A 19,668-nucleotide genomic window follows, 5' to 3' on the forward strand; every position below is an offset into this window, starting at 1 on the left:
CTTAAACACTTAAGCCCACATTGCCGCTTTAAATTTGGATTGACAGTCGTCGCGATGAGGTCACCCCACAATGCCGAACAGTTCTTTAATCGGAATGGCTTGATTCCAGCATTGTGCTTCCATCGGTGATCTCCAGCGTCGGGTTAAAGGTAAGTCAATTTATTTTACATTCGGAATTTTATTATTTTGCTTTCTTTTTGTAGGAATTGCCCGTCTGAATTGTCACCATAGATAATTCGTACCCAACCCCCATAAACAGCTGTATTTGAACGTTTTACGCTCAATGCACTTTTTTGTGCCCCCTTTAATATGACTTTCCTACTTTCTTTAGCAGATACAGACACATCAGCTTACCTCTTATTGTAAAACAATGATCATTTTTAAATCACATCCTTGTAGTAATCTACATAACTAAGGGCTGCAAAAGTAAACTCACCTTTTTATAAATCATATGACACATGGCCACACGAAGCTTCATGCCAGCTCGAAGAACGTGATAAAAGTAAATATGATGAAGGACTGCCAAGAGCAGGGTACAGACAGACAGGGCAGCAGCGTTAATGTAGGCATTAGCCTTGGTCGCCTCACTAGAATCATCCATCTCAAAATAACCAATAACATTTCCAAGGAATATTGGCTGGATCACTTTGACACTTTCCTAGATGGAGGAAAAGGAAAACTGATGGGATAACATTTTTGACGGTAAAGAAATTGGGATATATCAAACTATTCCAATTAACAAATATATATAAGGCATGACTAAATTTGGGCACTACTTGTTTTTAAATATTTCACCTATGTACCAAGAAGATGGTTTGAAAATTCAGCTCCAGATTGCCCTCTATAGGACTACACTTTCTTTGGTGCCTAGATAATGATTTTGTATTCACGGGCACCACCTATAGGTCATATAAAAAAAGAAAAATGGTGGTGACATACTACTTATTAGGGGATCGCTCATCATTTGCAAAAAAAAAAAAAAAAAACATTGTTGCCGACACAAACTCTAAAGCAATATTTTAAACCTTTAGTGAAATTGCGAGGAGTAAAAATGTAAATATATAAAAAAACAAACAAAGATTTTGCTCTGATATGGAAGTGACCAATATCAGTTAATATATTATAGGGACAAACAATGGCTTTCACACCCTCCATTCTAAAATCTATAATGTTAGAAATCATAATATCCTTTATAAGCACACAATATTTCTAAAAAAAAAAGAAAGTGTTTTCTGAACAACTGCTTTTGGGTTTGCCCATTTCTTGAGTGACATATTCCTGAAGTGGGAAAATATTTATTTGTGTACATTTGCAATATTAGTTTTCTTTAAAAGTAGCTGGTGTAGCCTATAAAACATGGTTGAATGTGGGATCTCAAGGCAAGAACCCTACACTACAGCAGTGTTTCCCTCTACCAGCAATGCAATGTATCTTTTTCCTATGTTTACACAGGATATATGAAAAGTAGAAGCAGAGACGTGTTGACAGCATGCATGAATGCTCCTGTGGTCTCTGGCATAGGACTCCCACAGCTCTCTTAGTTGGGAAGAGGTCTGGTGGCTAAAAATTTACTTTTTGGGTGGAGATATCCCTTATTAAGTGTTTCAGTGTTCTACTTCAATTTGTGCACAAGCACTATAAAATATTTCGATATTTAATTTCCCATGACCAGAATCTCCCAGAAACTTAGCGATGCCTCTGTTAACAGCCATTTGTTCTGGCCTCAAAATTTTAGAGAACTGTAACTGAACCCAGCACAGTGCAAATATATATAACGCTAATGGGATGGAGCAGTGGATTAATTAAAACATTTCCAGAAGATGGAGCCATGGAGAGTAGCCATTACCTGCTGGGAAACATGAGACTTTCTGTGAAAAGCAGGTATCCCAGACATGAGAACTCCAGAATTCTGCCAGTTGGAGAGTGGATTGACAACTTAAAAAAAATGGTCTGGAGTTATTATAATATGTGACATGAGGACGGCAGTTGGAGTAAGCTGTACACTGGGTCAGCTCTTTGCCCAAGCATCCGCTTTTCCTTATTCTCACAATTCTAAAGCATTGGATATTCCTGAATACTGTTGAAAAACGTCACAGCAGCGCTGAGGATTATCATATCGAAAACAAGGCTGTTTTAGGTTCTACTAAACTAGCATCTCTGTCCAGCTGTGAGACAGACTGAGCTCAACTGTGATTGCTATTGCCATTTGTGTTAGGCTGTTGGACCCTCCCCATCCAACTGTCAGCATCCTGGACATAGAAGCAGAAGTAAGACGACCAGGTTCGTCAAAAATCCGACGAAACATCAAAAGAAAGGCTGCGTAGTCAGAGAGAAGTGGAGAGAGTAGAATGCCTACTCCTACACCTTGTCTGTTTCCAGGTCTGGGGGTATGGCTAAGGGAGAGTCCCTCATAGGAGAGTGTTGCAGGGGATATAGTGTCAGAGGAGGTTATCCAGTTTTCTGGTCCAGTTTCCCAATTTCTTGACAACTGCATATTTACTATTCTTTGACCTGCCTGCTCTCATACTAGGTTATTTCAACATTCCCATTGATAATCCCACTGTCTCGTCTACCACTAAACTACTTTTCCTTATTTCCTCCTTTGGTCTCTCCCAGTGGACCATATCTCCCACCCACTGAGATGGACAGTCCCTTGACCTGGTCTTCTCCGGCAACTGCTCAATCTCTAGTTTCACCAATTTAGCATTCCCACTCTCCCACCACAACCTCCTTTCCTTCAGCCTCACCTTATGCCCTCCCTCTGCACATAAATCCACACTTGCACAACGACACCTAAGTACCCTTAACCCAATCCATTTCTCATCTTCACTAGAACAATTATTATCTACTATGTCTGCAATATCCTGCCCTAATCAGACCGCCTCTTTCTACAACAAAACACTCACTTCAGTCCCAGGCAATGCAGCTGCAGCTACCACATACAGTCTCCAATGATCCAAATCCCAACCATGGCACATCAAAAAGACCTGTTACCTGCAAAAGTGTTCCCACACTACATAGCGCCACTGGAGGAGATCTTGTTCCTATCCTGATTTCCGCTCATCTTACAGCACTGCCATTTCAATTGCCAAATCACTTCTCTGCCCACCTGCACCTCCTCCCCCTTCCTCCCTCACAGCCCATGATTTTGCCACAAACTTCAAATCCAAAATTGACACCATTCAACAAGATATTTCCTCATGCCAAATTACACACACTCCCTCCACTCACCTTCACCTACACTCCCCATTCCACGCTTAATTCATTTGCCCCACTAACTTATGGCAAAGTCTCTACACTCATCTTATCTCACGATACAACCTATCCACTCGACCCTATTCCCTCCCAACTTCTCTGCTCCTTCTCCTCCACTGTATGCCCACCTCTTCAACTTGTCTCTCTCTACTGGCACATTTCCATTCTCCTTTAAACATGCACTCATCTCACCAATTATAAAGAAACCATCTCTCGATCCAGCCTCTCGCTCTCCAAATACAGCCCTATTTCTGTCCTCCCCTTTGCCTCCCAACTACTTGAGTGATTGGTGTACAAACACCTGTCTCACTTTCTCTCCTCTCACTCCATTCTCGACTCTCTGCAATCAGGCTTCCGTTCGCAACAATCCACTGAACCTGCTCTCACAAAAGTGGTCAATGATCTATTTAATGCAAAGTCTAAGGGTCTTTTCTCCATACTCAGTCTCCTGGACCTCTCTGCTGCTTTTGACACTGTTGATCACCCTCTTCTTCAACACACCATTCACTCCATTGGCCTTCATGTCAGTTCTTTCCTGGTTCCTAACTATCAAACCATTCCTTTAGTGTTTCTACCTCTGGCACATCCCCCCCTCCACTCGCACTTTCTGTTGGGGTCCCACAAGGCTTTGTTCTTGGCCCTTTACTTTTTCCATTTTACACCTCTTCTCTTGGGGCACGAGTTCGCTCATTTGACCTCCAGTATCCTATCTAGTCTGATGACACCCAAATCTAAATCTCTTCACCTAACATATCTCCTTCTGTATTGTTTTGTGCAACCAACAGTCTTTCAGCATGCACATGGATGTCCCAACACTAACTAAAGCTCAACAAATACAAAACAGAGCTTATTATCTTACCAACTGTCAAAATTACCACCTATTCTCAAATCTCCCTCACTGTTAATAACACCACAACTTCCTCAGTCTCCCAAGCCTGGTGCTTTGGTGTCACACTTGACTCTACGCTCTACTTCTTCACATCCAGACTCTCTCCCAGTCCTGTTAATTACACCTTAAAAACATAACGTCTATTCTACTGCAACCTCCTACTATCTGGCATTCCCATATATCCACACTTCAATCCATACTAAATGCTGCTGCAAGACTGATCTTCCTCTGTCACCACTCCACATCTGCTGCACCAATTTGTAAATGCCTACACTGGCTCCCTGTGGCCTGCAGAATCCAATTCAAATTAATCATCCTTACCTACAAAGCCCTCAACAACAACACCCCTTCATACATCTCAAACCTCATATCAAACTACTTTCCCTCCCGCCCTCTGACCTGCGCCTTGTCTCGTCAATCAGGCTCTTCCACAGCCTTCAAATATTTAGGCGCTCTAAAAACTCATCTCTTTTTTAAAAGCTTACCTTATACCCGATTATATTATTCACACTGATACACCCTCACAGCTCCCACAATCTCTTGTTTCAGTTGTGCCCTCTTCCATTTAGAATGTAAGCCCTCTAATGAGCAGCATCCTCCATACCCTCTGTTTTCATGCCTGCTTTTATTTTGTCTGACTTGCATGTTCTCGTTTTATGCATATCCTCGTTTTATGCATGTCCTGTTTCCCTACTGTACATACCAAAACTAAAAACAGATATAGCAATACAGCACTTATCTCTTGTACACAGAGAAACACAAAGTGTAAATCTTCAGAAACAGAGAGAGAGCATTTGTAAATTCAATATACACTATTATCTGTGTGATGGTCTCAAAAGTCTCTAAGGGGGGGTATTCAATTGACGGCGGGATCGCCGTAAATCCCACGCTCTAAAAATATTACCGTTATTACGGTAATCCTGCGCGGGGGAAACCGTTAATACGGTAATTTAGATTTCAGCTCGCAGCTCCCGAAATCCAGCGAGATATTACCATATTAACGGTAATATTTTTAGAGCGCGGGATTTTCGCCGATCCCGCCGTCAATTCAATATGCCCCTAAATGTGTAATCTCCAATCTTCAAGTGTCCATGTATATATAGTCACAAAATGGTCTTTGAAGCCGATGTTGAGAAGCATACATAAATATCCTCAAAATAAGGAAAGAGAAAAACACAATAGTGTAGTATATTCAGGAGTATATATACTGTACATCCTGTGTATATAACACTTTCACACTACCAATACTGCAAATGGTGAGTAATAGCACAGTATTTTTAGTTTTGGTATGTATGAAGACGGTATTCTGGTGGAACCTTCATTGATATTGGCTGCATTTCTATTGTGCGCGGCTAATCTCTTTCGTCTTTCCCTACTTTACATGGCAGCAGAGCATGGTGGCGCCTTACAAATCTACAACAACAATAATAATAATAATAATAATAATAATAATAAAATAATTTTAATCTCTGATCCCACTTGAGCATTTGAGCCTAAACTAGAGCCTAAGGGCTAGATTTACTAAGCTGCGGGTTTCAAAAAGTGGGGATGTTGACTATAGCAACCAATCAGATTCTAGCTATCATTTTGTAGAAGGCACTAAGTAAATGATAACTAGAATCTGATTGGTTGCTATAGGCAACGTCCCCACTTTTTCAAACCCGCAGTTTAGTAAATCTAGCCCTAAATGTGTGTTTGGAAGATAATCACGTCTTTTATCACTTTAAACTTGTAATAACAATTTTAATATAATACATAAAACTAAGCAAAGAGTTGACTTTATTGGCTAAGCACACATCCATTTCCATGGGGTGACCTAACTTTCTGTTTGAAAAACAGTGTCCAACCATCATTTGTTGGTCTTGTGGAAAAACCATGTCAAGAAGTATTTCTTTGTTCCATACATGCCTAAACATTCACTTGTCTGAACAAAGAATACTATTGCATTAAGAAGTCACCACACTTGGTGCCAACTTTTTTTTTTTAATTCACTTGTAAAATAATTGTTTTCAAACCTTGTCCTAGTGTTGCAAAATAACATTACTCTAACTTGTATAAACAGGGCAATTTCACCAAGTGTACAAAAATAAATTAAATGGAAAATTACTGCAAAAACTGTTTTACTATAGACATTTTATATGGGATTGAGTAGTTTCAGTCAATAGTTTAGTGACATTGGTTAAAAAGCTACCTCAATAAAAGTGAAAAATCCTAGGACAGAATATGCTTTCCAATGGCAACGTATAATAGCTTTTGTTAATCGCGGCACTCGGGATTCTTTTCCAGCTTCTTGTAATTCTTGGTCCCAGTACCTAGAACAAATCACAAATACATAAATAAACCCTTTCCTGTGCATCACAGTATATTTTATGTTATTATTGTGTGAACATAAACTTTTAAAATTCAAGCTCAAATTTTTGTGGAGATTTAAAAAAACCACGTTAAACTTACACTTCTGTTATTTAAAAATATTGTTTTGACCACCCCTCCCAAAACAAAACACCCAAAATACAGCATACCATGCAAAAATAATGACCACTGTTAATATGGCTATCTGATGGCCAGCATGTGATACAGTAATATATCATATTCCCTTGGTCATATTTGCAAAGAAATAAGGACAGAACCAGCGACTTAAAAGAATCACTGAGAGTGGACCCTCTGAGGTTGCACTACCTCCTTTGGGATGCAGAGTCAAGTGGTCCATTTAGTTGGTACCAGAGTATCCTGCAACAGGAATGGACTTCATGAAGTAGGCCCTCAAGGATTCCCAGTGAGGGGCTGCTTAAAACAAGTTCAAGAAGATAATCCAAAATGTCAGTAGCAGACCACTAGCAGAGACGGCAAAGATCAGGCTATTCAGAGTCATGTGAAAGAAAAAAAGGGCGCTTCTTTAAATTAATGAAATGTGTACAAGTGTATAAAATCATTTGAAACGGCAGCCAAGGACAAATAGGACCAATGTGCAAGTGCAAATAAAAGAAAAATGTTGTCCGGCGCTCAGAAACAAACAGAATTTAAAAATCACTAAACATAAAGGAGAATTTTGTGCACAATATAGCTATATTGGGGTTAAGCTCACCTGCCGGACGTCAAGGCATCTCCTGTAGGTGAGTCCCTAAGCTAGTGATACAAATTTACATTCAGGGTGTTCCATTTAAAACCTTCCCCTGAACCTGAGCTTAACCCCAATATAGCTATATTGTGCACAAAATTCTCCTTTATGTTTATGCTGACACAGTGATTTTTAAATTCTGTTTGTTTCTGAGCGCCGAACAACATTTTTCTTTTATTCAGAGTCATGTCGAATCATCAACCAAAATACATACAAGCATCGTATTGCTAAGAGAAGGCTCAGTGTCCTGCTGATCAAGCAAGAAATAATCAAACAACCAGAATATATAGTTCGAGTGTATGGCATCACTTGATTGAGTCTGAGTCCCAAGAAAACAACCAAACATCTGGTATATCTAGAAATAGTATCAAGGGACTCACCCATGTGTCAAGATAATGCACACTGAATAAGAGCAACCATGCTTCTGAATAGGCAATGGGCATCAAAAATTAAGACCAGGCAAAAAATAAATGAAAAGAAACCCCCAACACTGTTTCTAATGGAAAAATCCTTCACGTTAGATGATTGCTGCAGTTTCACTGGTTACAGCTACTGCAGGTGACCCATCTCATTGGTTGAAGCTCTTGCATGACAGCCAAACTGGCTGAAGCTGCTGCAAGACAATAGTTACAGAAGCCACAACCCTTACCAATCACCCAAAATGAATGCAGGGTATTGGATTAGTGTTACTGGCACAGAATACAATTTCCAGTATTTAGGAGAGCTAAGGGTGTAAAACTTCCTTCTCTGTTAATTTTTTAACTGATAAGCAGAAGACAGACACACTTATGAAACAGACATTAATTTACGGGCAACAGACATATTTGTGAGTGCACAAGGTTGAAACAGCAGTCATAGGCATTTATAATTACTGCTTGATGAAACATTTCCCCTCAAGTCTGAAGTGTTTAGTAATAATATTCTCCAAAGTTTCCTGATGAAGGAAATATGGTGCTGTGATAGCAATCTGGCTACGGAAAGAAATTCAGATAGCGACTGCATAATTGTTAACAAGAGGAAGTACAATAGCTTATGGAGATCCAGCAGGGCCTTTATTAGGACTATGGGGTAGCAGTCATATTTCCTTCTCAAAATACATTGAGGCATTTAAAGTCACAACTTCCTGGACAGTAGCTCCCAAAACCTTAAAGTAAAAATAACAGATCTCATGTATTTATTTTCTTCCAAACACACAGGGATATGCTACAATGCACAGAAACAATTAATTTCTAGACTGTCTGTGTCTGTATCAGAATAAATAAAAAAATAAAATTATTTTGAATGGGTCGCCCCTTTTTGAAAAACCTTTCTAATATAATCCTTTGCCCCCCTTTAGCAAACAGTTCACCCTGGAATACTCCGATAACTGAGGTCGAAAGGAAATGACACAAAAACTGTGATCTGCCCATTAATGGACGGCTAGAGATTACAATTTGCCTTTTTTCCTAGTGCTCTGTGGAGAAGTTGGGAACCCCATAATTACTGTAATTCTTTAGAATAAAAAGCACTACAACAGTCGACTTGTATCTTACAATATTATTATTATTATCCTTTATTTGTTAGGCGCCACAAGGTTTCCGCGGTGCCATACACCATACAAACAGTACACTATACAGGGTGAAACAGCACAAAACAATAAACAAAAATACCAGTACTTCAGAAACTCCAGGCAAGTTCAGCAATAAACATGGAGCAGAAGAACAGGTGAGGAGACAGGAGGGAAGACAGCCCTGCTCATTTGAGCTTACATCCTAAGGGAGGGAAAACAGAAAGACACAAGGGGAGCCAGAAGAGGCAGAGGGGAGAGCGAGTGGAGGTGAAGGGGTTAAGTGGATGGTTGGTAGGCTTTAAGGAAGAGGTGGGTTTTCAGTGCACGTTTGAAGGAGCACAGAGTAGGAGAGAGGCGGATGGAACGAGGGAGGTTATTCCAGTGAAGGGGGGGCGGCACGGGAAAAGTCTTGGATTCTTGAGTGGAAAGAGGTGATAAGAGTGGAGGAGAGTCGGCGATCATTGGCTGAGCGCAGGGAGCGAGCAGGAGTGTGAATGGAGAGGAGGTTAGAGATATAGGGGGCAGTAGAGTGGGAGAGAGCCTTGTAAGTGGTGGTGAGGAGTTTGAAAAGGATTCTGTAGGGGAAGGGGAGCCAGTGTAAGGCAAGGCAGAGAGGGGAGGCAGATGAGGAGCGGCGTGAGAGAAAGATGAGTCTAGCGGCCGCGTTGAGTACAGAGCGGAGGGCGGAGGGATAGGAGTAGGGGAGGCCGGTGAGGAGGAGGTTGCAGTAATCCAGGCGGGAGATGATGAGTGCGTGTATGATGGTCTTGGTGGCATCCTGAGAGAGAAAGGGACGGATGCGGGCAATGTTGCGTAGTTGGAAGCGACAGGCTTGGGCAAGTGAGTGAATGTGGGGGGCGAAAGAGAGAGAGGAGTCAAGGGTGACCCCCAGGCAGCGGAGTTGGGTGACAGAGGAGACGGTGGTGTTGTTGATGACAATAGAGAGGTCGTGGTGGGAAGGGAGTCTGGACGGAGGAAAGACAATGAGTTCCGTTTTCGAGATATTGATTTTGAGAAAGCGCGCGGACATCCAGGAGGAGATGGCGGTGAGGCAGAGGAAACAATATTAAATATGTTTCAATATTTATCTCAATTTTGTATTTACAACGAAATGACTGTAAAAGGCATTGTATATGGATATAGTGGAGATAAATAATTTAAAATATTCAACCCCACACAAAACTATACTGCGTTTAAAATATGAAATACAGACTTCCAGCAGAAAAAAAAAAGAAGGGGCTTAAGAAACAAAATGAGCCTTTTTTTGGAACAAACAGCAACCTTGATATTTTATTCATACATTTTAATTATTAGATGTTAAATGTTACTACATTGTGGCAGATTCACCTTGAACTTTTAAAATTATTATAATTATTAAAATTGTAAAAAAAATGTCTTGTCTATAAAGGAGTAACATATTTTGCTGCACTATGTTGTGCTACAGCACAATGATGTCAAAAATGATGACAAAGACCAGGACATATCACAGAAAATTGAAAAGTAAAACATTGCATAATGCTGTTGAAAGACACTAAAGTATTTATTAATGCAAGTGAGGAGGAAAAGCGTCAAAAAAGTTAATTAACAAACTTTTCCCACATTATGTATAAATAAATCAATGCCCTAAAGAGATATGTATTCGTTTTCAATAAACTCAGATGGTCTGCACAATGCATTTATTGGAATCAGAGCAAGAAATTGCTTATTCACAGAAGATGCTTGTGGCTGGATCACTTATAAATAACTTATTATATAAATATATTTAAATTATTAGCACAGCGCGACAATTTATACAGTTGCAAATGTACTGATTTTTGATACTGGATAATAGAAAATGTACTAATTTCTGAGGTATTGATTTTCGAGACAGTAAGTTATGTTTGGGTTTTGTAACATTTCTATAGGAAATCCCAAGTAAGCATATATGTGGAGGGGGAAGTGTTTTTGTAACTGTCTGGAGACAGGTAATCTCATGTTAATTAGACCTTTTCATCGCTGAGTGACCAACACGTCTACTGAGCCTAAAAGCAGAGGAGTGGTAATTAGACTGGCTGGTAGACTTCCTATGTGTGTAAGATCACAGATTAATGTGAATTTTGGAAGTTAATCTGCATTGAAAGCAAGATTAGAGAAAATGTTATATCTGGGTGGTAAACATTCAATATTAAACCTCAGACATTGTAGTGCCACTAGCAGCAAAGTAAAAAGGTGTTAACCCCTTCCAGGCTAATTTATGTGCAGGCTGCATGAAGCACCTGAATTGGTTAGAGGGACAGAAGGCTGGCTACCTCCTGCTAGGGTGTCTGTATAAATTTGTATAAAAAGCAGACTAATGGACCGTAATGTAGTATTATTCCATCAGTAACTTTCTGAAGATCACAAGTACCACAAACTAGTGTAACTGTCCTTATTAGGATACTTGAGCTAAAGATCTTGCTTTGATGCCTACTTATCTGCAGCAATTCATGTGATCTACAGATTAGAGCAATCTAATCCGTTATCCGGCTGTTTTGAGGTTGGGACCCAACATTCCAGTACCAACGCTCTGCCCACGACCTGCAGCTCTTGCCAGTGTGATAGGTCATGGAGAACCTTCCCCAGCAACCCTGATCTGAAGACAAGAGGTCAGGTGTACCAGCCAGCTACCCAGCAAGGGGGTACACTAGTAGCGAGAGTTACCTAGAAGGACGCGGCTCTAGGTGCCAGTGAAGATGCCTAGTGGATACAACAGCAAAAGCCACTCCTACTGCGGTTAGAAGGCGCAATTTGGGAGAAATAAAGGGGACAGTGGAAAGACGAGCAAAGACGGTCCCCAGCAATAACAGACAGGGTGGCATAGGAGGTCCATCCTGTCACAGTGCTACATTGCAGTACAAGCCATAATAAAACAGAACTCATCAGCTTGTGGCAGAGTGGTTAGCATTGCTACCTTACAGAGCTGGGGTCGATTCTGACCAGAACCCCATCTGTGTGGAGCTTTCCCATATCTGCGTAAATTTATTCCAGTTTACTCCCACATTTTAAAGGCATTCTCCATTTTGTCAGAAGCCAATTAATCTTAATGAGTGTGTCTCTGTGGTAGGTAATATACATTGTAAACTCTACTGGGCTCTGTAAAGCACTGCAAACAAACACATAACATGTATGCTCAACATAAATAACTGCTAAAAATAACTATTACAGGCACACAAATCCTCACAGAATGTAAGCGCTTTGGCACTTGTATTGTTCCATTTCTTGGTAATTAACCCTGAATATTTTCTTCTAAGTATTGTGACCAGTTGTTTAGCAAATTTTAGAATTTTTAAACAATACATAATGAAATAAGCAGTTTTCCTAGGAAAATACTTGCCACGTGACATTATTTAAATGTTCACCATTTCACAATACATAGAAGTTTATATAGTGTTATACGACTGTTAAATCCAGTTTAACCCACATTTAAAAATCTGTATTCTAGTCTGGTTTAGAATTATAAATAACCTACACCAATTTCTAATTTAGTGTAACCCTCCGAGACCTTATATTTACTCCTCTATTTAATCTGAAACCGTTATAATATTTATGTTATGACCACAACAATATTATCCAAACAGAAAGATTGGACCGAACTGAAATCTGTTGGATTCATACTACAAAAAACAACAAAACACACACATATTAGAAAAGAGCACTGCTAATACTCCATGTAGTTAATGTGATATAAAGCAACATCCTGCTAGAAATTGTGGCCTCCCAGGGGGAGCAGTATATTTAATATCCTATAAATTGGGGAATAGTGTGATAAAACAGCGGAGAAAGATCACGAAAAAGTAAAATAACATGTTAGGTAAATTACCTGAAATGACAAAATAAATTAATAACCATATATAATATATAGTTTCTGTTCTATGCGTAAAAAAAAAAAAAAAAGGTTTCTTGGACTTGGTGCATTTTATACAATAATTTAGAGTGTTAATAAAAAAAAGCAGCATTAGCAAGAACAGGTCTGAGAAATCCCTTACCATTGAAGCTCCTCTCCAAGATACTCTGAGCTGTCTTCCGGGAGCACTTTGTACATGTCATCTTCTTCAAGCTTTCGTTTGTGACCAATAAGAAATAAAGAATTCAGCCAACTAAAAATACAACATTGAAAACAATCATTAATAAAAATAATTAAATATCTACATACATACACACATTTCTTATTTAGTTATAGAAATAGAAAGCAGGATGGAGGAAAAGGCAGGACCGATTTTCAAGGATTCACATAGGGCTGACTTTGCTCAGTTCCTAATGAAACGACTGTCACCCTGTATTTATCATCATCACAATTTTTTTACATAGCGTCGCTAATTCTGCAACGCTGTACAGAGCACTCGCTCACATCAGTCCCTGCCCAATTGGGGCTTACAGTCTAAATTCCCAACACACACACACACGTGGGAGGAAACCCACGCCAAATACAGGGAGAATATACAAACTCCCCACAGATAAGGTATTGTGTGTAAAGGTTATTTTCTGTTCTAATTCAAAAAGTATGTAACAAAATAGACAGACGCTTCAAAACATAAAACACACATATTGCAATACATATCATTTCACTTTGTTGTGGACATGCACTTTAAAAAGCTACACAAAAAAGTAATAGGGGACATGTGCTCATAAAATACACTGTGGGTGTGTACAGAGTTAAACCGGACTCCAGACAGAAGACATACTTGGTGACAAGACAAACAAAAGATTAAGGAATGCATTAAGCCCTTGATAGATCTAGTTTCCTGTAGATTTACTTTGCTACCATAACTTAATAGGAATATTTGTATATCTAATTAGAAGAAGCATTGTTATTGCAATAGTGGGCAAACTCCAAAGGTATACCTTTACACATAATAAAACTGCTGAATTAATCCTCATTTATCCTAATAATATTAACAGATTACCAATGATTAAATGTTAAAAAATGATAGCGTGTAGAAATTAAATAAGTATTTGCAAATAGACCTTTATTAAAAGGATAACCTTATCCACAACTAAAAAAAGAAGTAACAGAACATTCATACATAGAAGCAGACTGATGACTTTATGTAGGTCATTAAACTCTGGGAGGACTTCTAAAATCCTTATAGATCTATCTTATCTATATCTGTGTGTGCATATTTTATATCTGAGATATACATACAGATAGATATTTTAATAAGTAGATTATTTTGTCTATGATACATTGCTGCATTGAGGAATGCTGAAGGGTGCTGGGAGTAAGGGGATCAGGTACACTAGTGGTGCTGGGTGTCTTGTGGGCATTGCAAACTATGGCTGAGGTAAATTTAATGTAGAAAGAGTAATGAAGCAGAGAAGCTGTTTTGTTAAACACCTGTAAAATATATCACTTTTGTCACTTCCTGAAAAAGTAAACATTTTGGAAACATGGACGCCATCAGAAAATATTTCAGTATTACATTAATGTCCCAGAGGTATGGGTTAAACTAAAACACACACACACACACACACACACACACATTCCCCATGTTCTCTCTGACTCCTCTGCAACAGGTTGTCATGTTAGGAGGGAGGTAACAAAGCAGGCATATCTAGTGGCTCACAGCTTTTCAGCCTTGCTGTCAATAAAACCAAAGTCTGTTAGTTAATCGGTTAGTTGATTAATATACAGGGTAAGGCAGATCCCAAGAGGACACTGTTTTAATGTATGAGGAATGGCAGTAGTATGTACTGTGTGGGAAGGAAATACTTTCCTTTTCAACAAAGCTGCCATGGAATGTTAAGTAACCCCCAAGCAATGTATTTTACCTCATGGTCCATATCTGGAAAATCTAGGGGTTATTGTGGTCCTCTAAAATATTTATAACTAGTTTAAAATATTTAAAAAGATGTGTTGGTAATAGTTGCACCACAGTAGACCAGGCTCAAAAGAATCATCTTGCTCTTGCTAGTTCATGACAATTATTTAGATCTCCTCAAAACACAAACAAAAAATAGTCAAAACAAGTTAAATGAAAACATAAGAATGGATAATAATGTAGAATGCTTCCATTCCAGATACATACCATTGAAATGCCTTCAAAAACTCATAGTTCATAATAGAACACAAATATGTTTCTTATTACATTGGCCATGCTTCTAACAGTAAGTGCCTGCATGCTGTTCCATTGTTTGAGCAATATAGCTTCAATTAAAAAGGAAACAAGCTTGTTGGAAAGGAGTGCTGTTAATTGTTCTATGCTGATCCCTTGAGGATCTCTAATCCAACACTCAAACAAGTTGAATACTTAAAGTCTGAGCTGCAGACATATTACAACACAATTAGCATTTATATTTGTACAATAAAATATGATATACTTACTTTTGTTATAATTGAGAAATATTCTACAACATAATTTAGTTGCTGAAAGAACATTAGAACATATAACTTGGAAATCTTTGGTAGAAAATGATGATTTAAGACTTAATCAAAGTGACCTAGCCGCAGAGCCGAATTAAGTCACCATGGGACCTTTGGTATGGTATTAGGACCCTCCCATATATACATACAATAGTATGTGGACATACCCACTGCAAACAGCAACACAAAATAAAGAAAGCAACCATTTGATCTCCATAGTCAAACATTAGCAGTAGAATGGCTAGTATTGAAAAGCTCAATGCTTTTCAATGTCAAATGTCTGCCCTGCTAGAGCTGCCCTGGTCAAAAGAAGTGCTGTTATTGTGAAGTGGAAAAGTCTAGGAGCAACAACACCTCAGCTGTGAAGAGGTAGGCCACAAAAAAAGTCACAGAGCAAGACAGTAAAGTGCTGAATTGTGTAAAAATCATATGTCCTCAGTTGCATCACTCACTACCGAGCTCCAAACGGCCTCTGTAAGAAACGACATAACAAGAATTTTTTTATCTAGATTGGGTTTCAATGGCCAAGCAGCCCCACACAAGCCTCAGATTACCATGCGCAATGCTTCCTAGCCAAATCCATACTGCCAACTGTAAAGTTTGGTGGAAGAGGAATAATGAAAAAGTGGTTTCCAGAGTTTGATGTGGAAGAACTGTACTCACCTGCACATAGCCATTACCACAACATTATCAAACACCTGTGGAATGAATTGGAGCGCTTCCTTGAGTAGGTCTTGATCGCTCAACATCAGTGCTCAACCTCATTAATGATCTTGTGGCTGAAAGGATGCGAATCCCCGCAACCATGTTACAAAATCTAACAGAAAGCCTTTCCAGAAATATAGAGGCTGTGATAGCATCAAATGGGGGGGGGGGGGGGGTCCAACAACATATTAATGTCCATGCTTCTGAAAGGAGATGTTCAAAAAGCACATATAGATTTCATGTTCAGGTGTTCGTATCACATAACTTAATGTGAAGACTAATAAAATATTGCATACTTAGTAAAGCTGAATAATGGTGCATATCTGGAGTTAAATCGTTTATAGGTGGCTATTTTAATTATGAAAGATACTGGTTTATAGAACATTAATATACATCACATTACCAGCTCCCACACGTCATTACTACACTTTAATACAAATACCCAGATAACATTAATACAGCTCCTTCCCCAATGGATCCATGATCCGACACACAGTGCATGGATGACATCAGCCACAGAGCACTAGTTGGGCCAGCCCCCATCAGGCCAGAGTCAACCCAGATAATCACCTTAATGCTCATCACCCACTAGACCAGGAAGATCATCTCGCATGCGATCCAGCCATGACTAGCAGGGTGTAACATGCTCACAGCAGCCTTTTCTTGATCATGACATCTACAATTTTCCATAGTGTTTCTATGCATGAAGAGCCTCCTTGGTTACCCACAATTACGTTATGTGTCCTGAAAGGTGTTCTGTCCTAGCATCCTCTTAGCCCTGGGCCATCCACATCCATTACCTAAAGACTAATTTGTTACAATGTCTCGTCTTGATTCAAGCAAAAATCTTGGTGTTGGCAAAGATTAACCATCCCATACTGTATTTGTATATGTGTTAATTATACCCGTAAATTAGCATCTGGTCACCTATGCCAGATCAGAAGTTCCACACAGTAGGAAGCGCTGTTTCAGTACTATGCCTTTGTATTTTTCGGCACTCCATTAATGTGTACACTCCCACATTATGACGTATCAGCCAAGAATAGTCCATTTGTGAACAATGATAATATGGCCTAATACCAATTTAGTAGAAGTTATCCCCACTTAACTCACCTTGGACTTCCCTGGCAACAATAATTCACAACATTTTCAGTACATCCAAGCTTAGAATGAAATGGTAAGCACTGCTTTCAGACTGTGTGTGGTACAGTAAACACATGAAAGCAACTGTAGTTCAAAATGAATAAACATATTTTCCAGGATAAAATTTCATTCACGCGAATGGCTTAATACAGATTTTATCTCTTAATTACCTTCCAGCTGGTTACTGAAAATTTCTTTCAGAGAAAGATTACCCTTGACAAGTTAATATTCTCCAACCAATATTTATTAGCACTTATCTATTTAATAATTCCAGCATTGATAAAAATGGTGTAAGTACACTGCTAATCTACAGATCATTTATAATGGTTTTGCTAGGACTGTGGACAGGAACATGCTATAAAATATGCTACTATAGTGAATCCTTGTGTAAATAGCTATGACAGATAAGGTTAACTCTGCCAACCAGATTCACACTCCTGCCCGATCACTGCGCTCTGGTAATGACCGTCGCCTCTCTTTCACTCCCGTGCTGCCCCCCTGCAATGGAATGACATCCCTCGCTCAATCCGTCTCGCTCCCAATCTGTGCTCCTTCAAACGAGCACTTAAAACTCACCTGTTCCTCAAAGCCTACCAACCATGCACTTAACCCCTCATCTACTCTGCTCGCTCTTATCTCTCTCCCCTGGTCCCTTTTTCTCTCCCCTGGCATCACCACTCCCTCTCGTGTCTGATTTATCCACCCTCCCTTAGGATGTAAGCTCGTATGAGTAGGGCACTTCTTCCCTCGTGACTCCATACCTGTTCTTCTGCTCCGTTCTTACTCCATATGTCTGTCTCTGAAGCTTTGGTACTTTGTGTTTATTGTTCTGTACTGTTTAACCCTGTATGGTCTACTGTTTGTACTATGTACGGCGCTGCGGACACCTTGAGGCGCCCAACAAATAAATGATGATGATGAAAATAATAATAATAACAACCAGATCACTAGTCAAAGATAATAGCTTTTACTACAGTTTCCTTGTTACAACATACCTTAACCATGCCAGAGATTGACAAATACAATATTTTGCACATCTGTTCATATACTGTTTTTTGAACAATACTTCTCTCTTTCATTACCGCCCGTCTACTTCAAATTTTCCTCATTTAGATAATGCTCTGTATAAAATAGACAAGTCAAAATCCCTGTACCTTTAAAAATATCAGAGATATTAGAATCACAGCTATAAACATGTTTGAGATTCTAATTTTGTGATTTTTCTTAATTTCAAGGGTTTAACTCAAAGCACCATGATAGGATACTGTCTGACCCCTATATCAATGAACTAAAAAAAACAATTATCCAATCAGTTCCCTTTGAATAAGTCAGAGCATTTAACCTTGGGAAATATAGTTTACTGAATATTGGAAAAGATATGTTGAATTTATAGGGATGAATTGGGGGTACTGAAGAAAGACACTTTCTTAGAACTCTTAATAAGAGGGATGATGAGATAAAAATGTAGGTTTCTGTAAATAGATTTCTATTTACATTTATCAAAAAGTACCAATGTACTTTTTAACAAATGTATAAAAAAACATTATTATTATTTTTTTTAATTTATTTTAACATACCCATAATACTGGTTTCTGTACACTTGTTTTCAGCAATTGCATGTTCCACATTGCGCTGCCATAGAAAATACTACTGCTAGTAAACCCAACCTGTTACCGCAAGAGGGAGACAATTTTAAAATGTCCGGACAAGGTGGAGGCACGTTTTGGCCCAACTCTAAATCATAATGATAAACGAACGCTGTCCTGAATTGTGTGCTAGATGCACACAAATACTGGAAAAGAACATAAGTATTTGCACCAGACGTACATTAGGCGTTTAAGTGTGTATACTTACATCACATCCCACAATAGGGTAAAGGTGTGATTTAACAGTGTTCGTATGGCTGTTTGTACATAATATAAACATGTCATGAAGTGAAACCATATACACGAGAGACAATATTTGCTTGAGAGATGTTAATACATTATTCATATAAAATGTAATTAAATACAAACACCACCACAACTATTGTTTTCCCCTTTAAAAATCATTATAATTTTTCCTGCAGTATCCCAAATGGAAATGTTAATTTACCAATAATAAAGACGACTGTGACTTGATACAATATTTCCACAATGCTAATGATTTATGGTATTTAAGCTGGATAGTGCTGCAGATAGTGATCATCATCATCGCATTTTGTTACACTAGACCTCCAGTATCCGGAAGAGATACGCCTCCTAAAAGGCATAGCTAAGAATGCGTACACATCTAGTTATGACGCAACCAAGTGAACAAGTCGTTTATTGTACCTGGCCTACGCTTGCCCACATGTGCCTTCCCTTGTTCCTCCTCTCCATGTGCATGCAGGCACAAGTATATGATACGTAAATATTTAGATACAAATCTATACGCATTTTTTGTGCATCTTAACCAAGAAACCAACACAATATGAAATCACAGGTTTCTCCTGTATAATCAGAGGGCATTCAAGAATAGAACAAATCCATTCCTCAAGTCTGTATACTCTGAACCATGGAACATTAATCTTTATAAAACATCCATACAGATATAACAACATTTATGAATGTGCTATTAGAAATAATCTATTTTATTATAATTAAATATAATCA

General features: G+C 38.8%; 1 protein-coding gene across 2 annotated transcripts in view; it reads right to left on the bottom strand.

Annotated features, from left to right (window-relative positions):
• ABCC4 (ATP binding cassette subfamily C member 4 (PEL blood group)) overlaps positions 1-19,668 on the bottom strand; it is a 256,495-nt gene that overhangs the window by 220,662 nt on the left and 16,165 nt on the right. For both annotated transcript variants that reach the window (XM_075199901.1, XM_075199902.1), the window contains exons 2-4: positions 12,813-12,923; positions 6,336-6,456; positions 437-658 (exon numbers count right to left, since the gene is read on the bottom strand). In XM_075199901.1, the coding sequence (XP_075056002.1) occupies positions 437-658; positions 6,336-6,456; positions 12,813-12,923 (454 nt within the window). The remainder of the gene's footprint in view (positions 1-436; positions 659-6,335; positions 6,457-12,812; positions 12,924-19,668) is intronic.

This window comes from Mixophyes fleayi, chromosome 2 (assembly GCF_038048845.1).
Source record: "Mixophyes fleayi isolate aMixFle1 chromosome 2, aMixFle1.hap1, whole genome shotgun sequence".
Taxonomy (NCBI): domain Eukaryota; kingdom Metazoa; phylum Chordata; class Amphibia; order Anura; family Limnodynastidae; genus Mixophyes; species Mixophyes fleayi.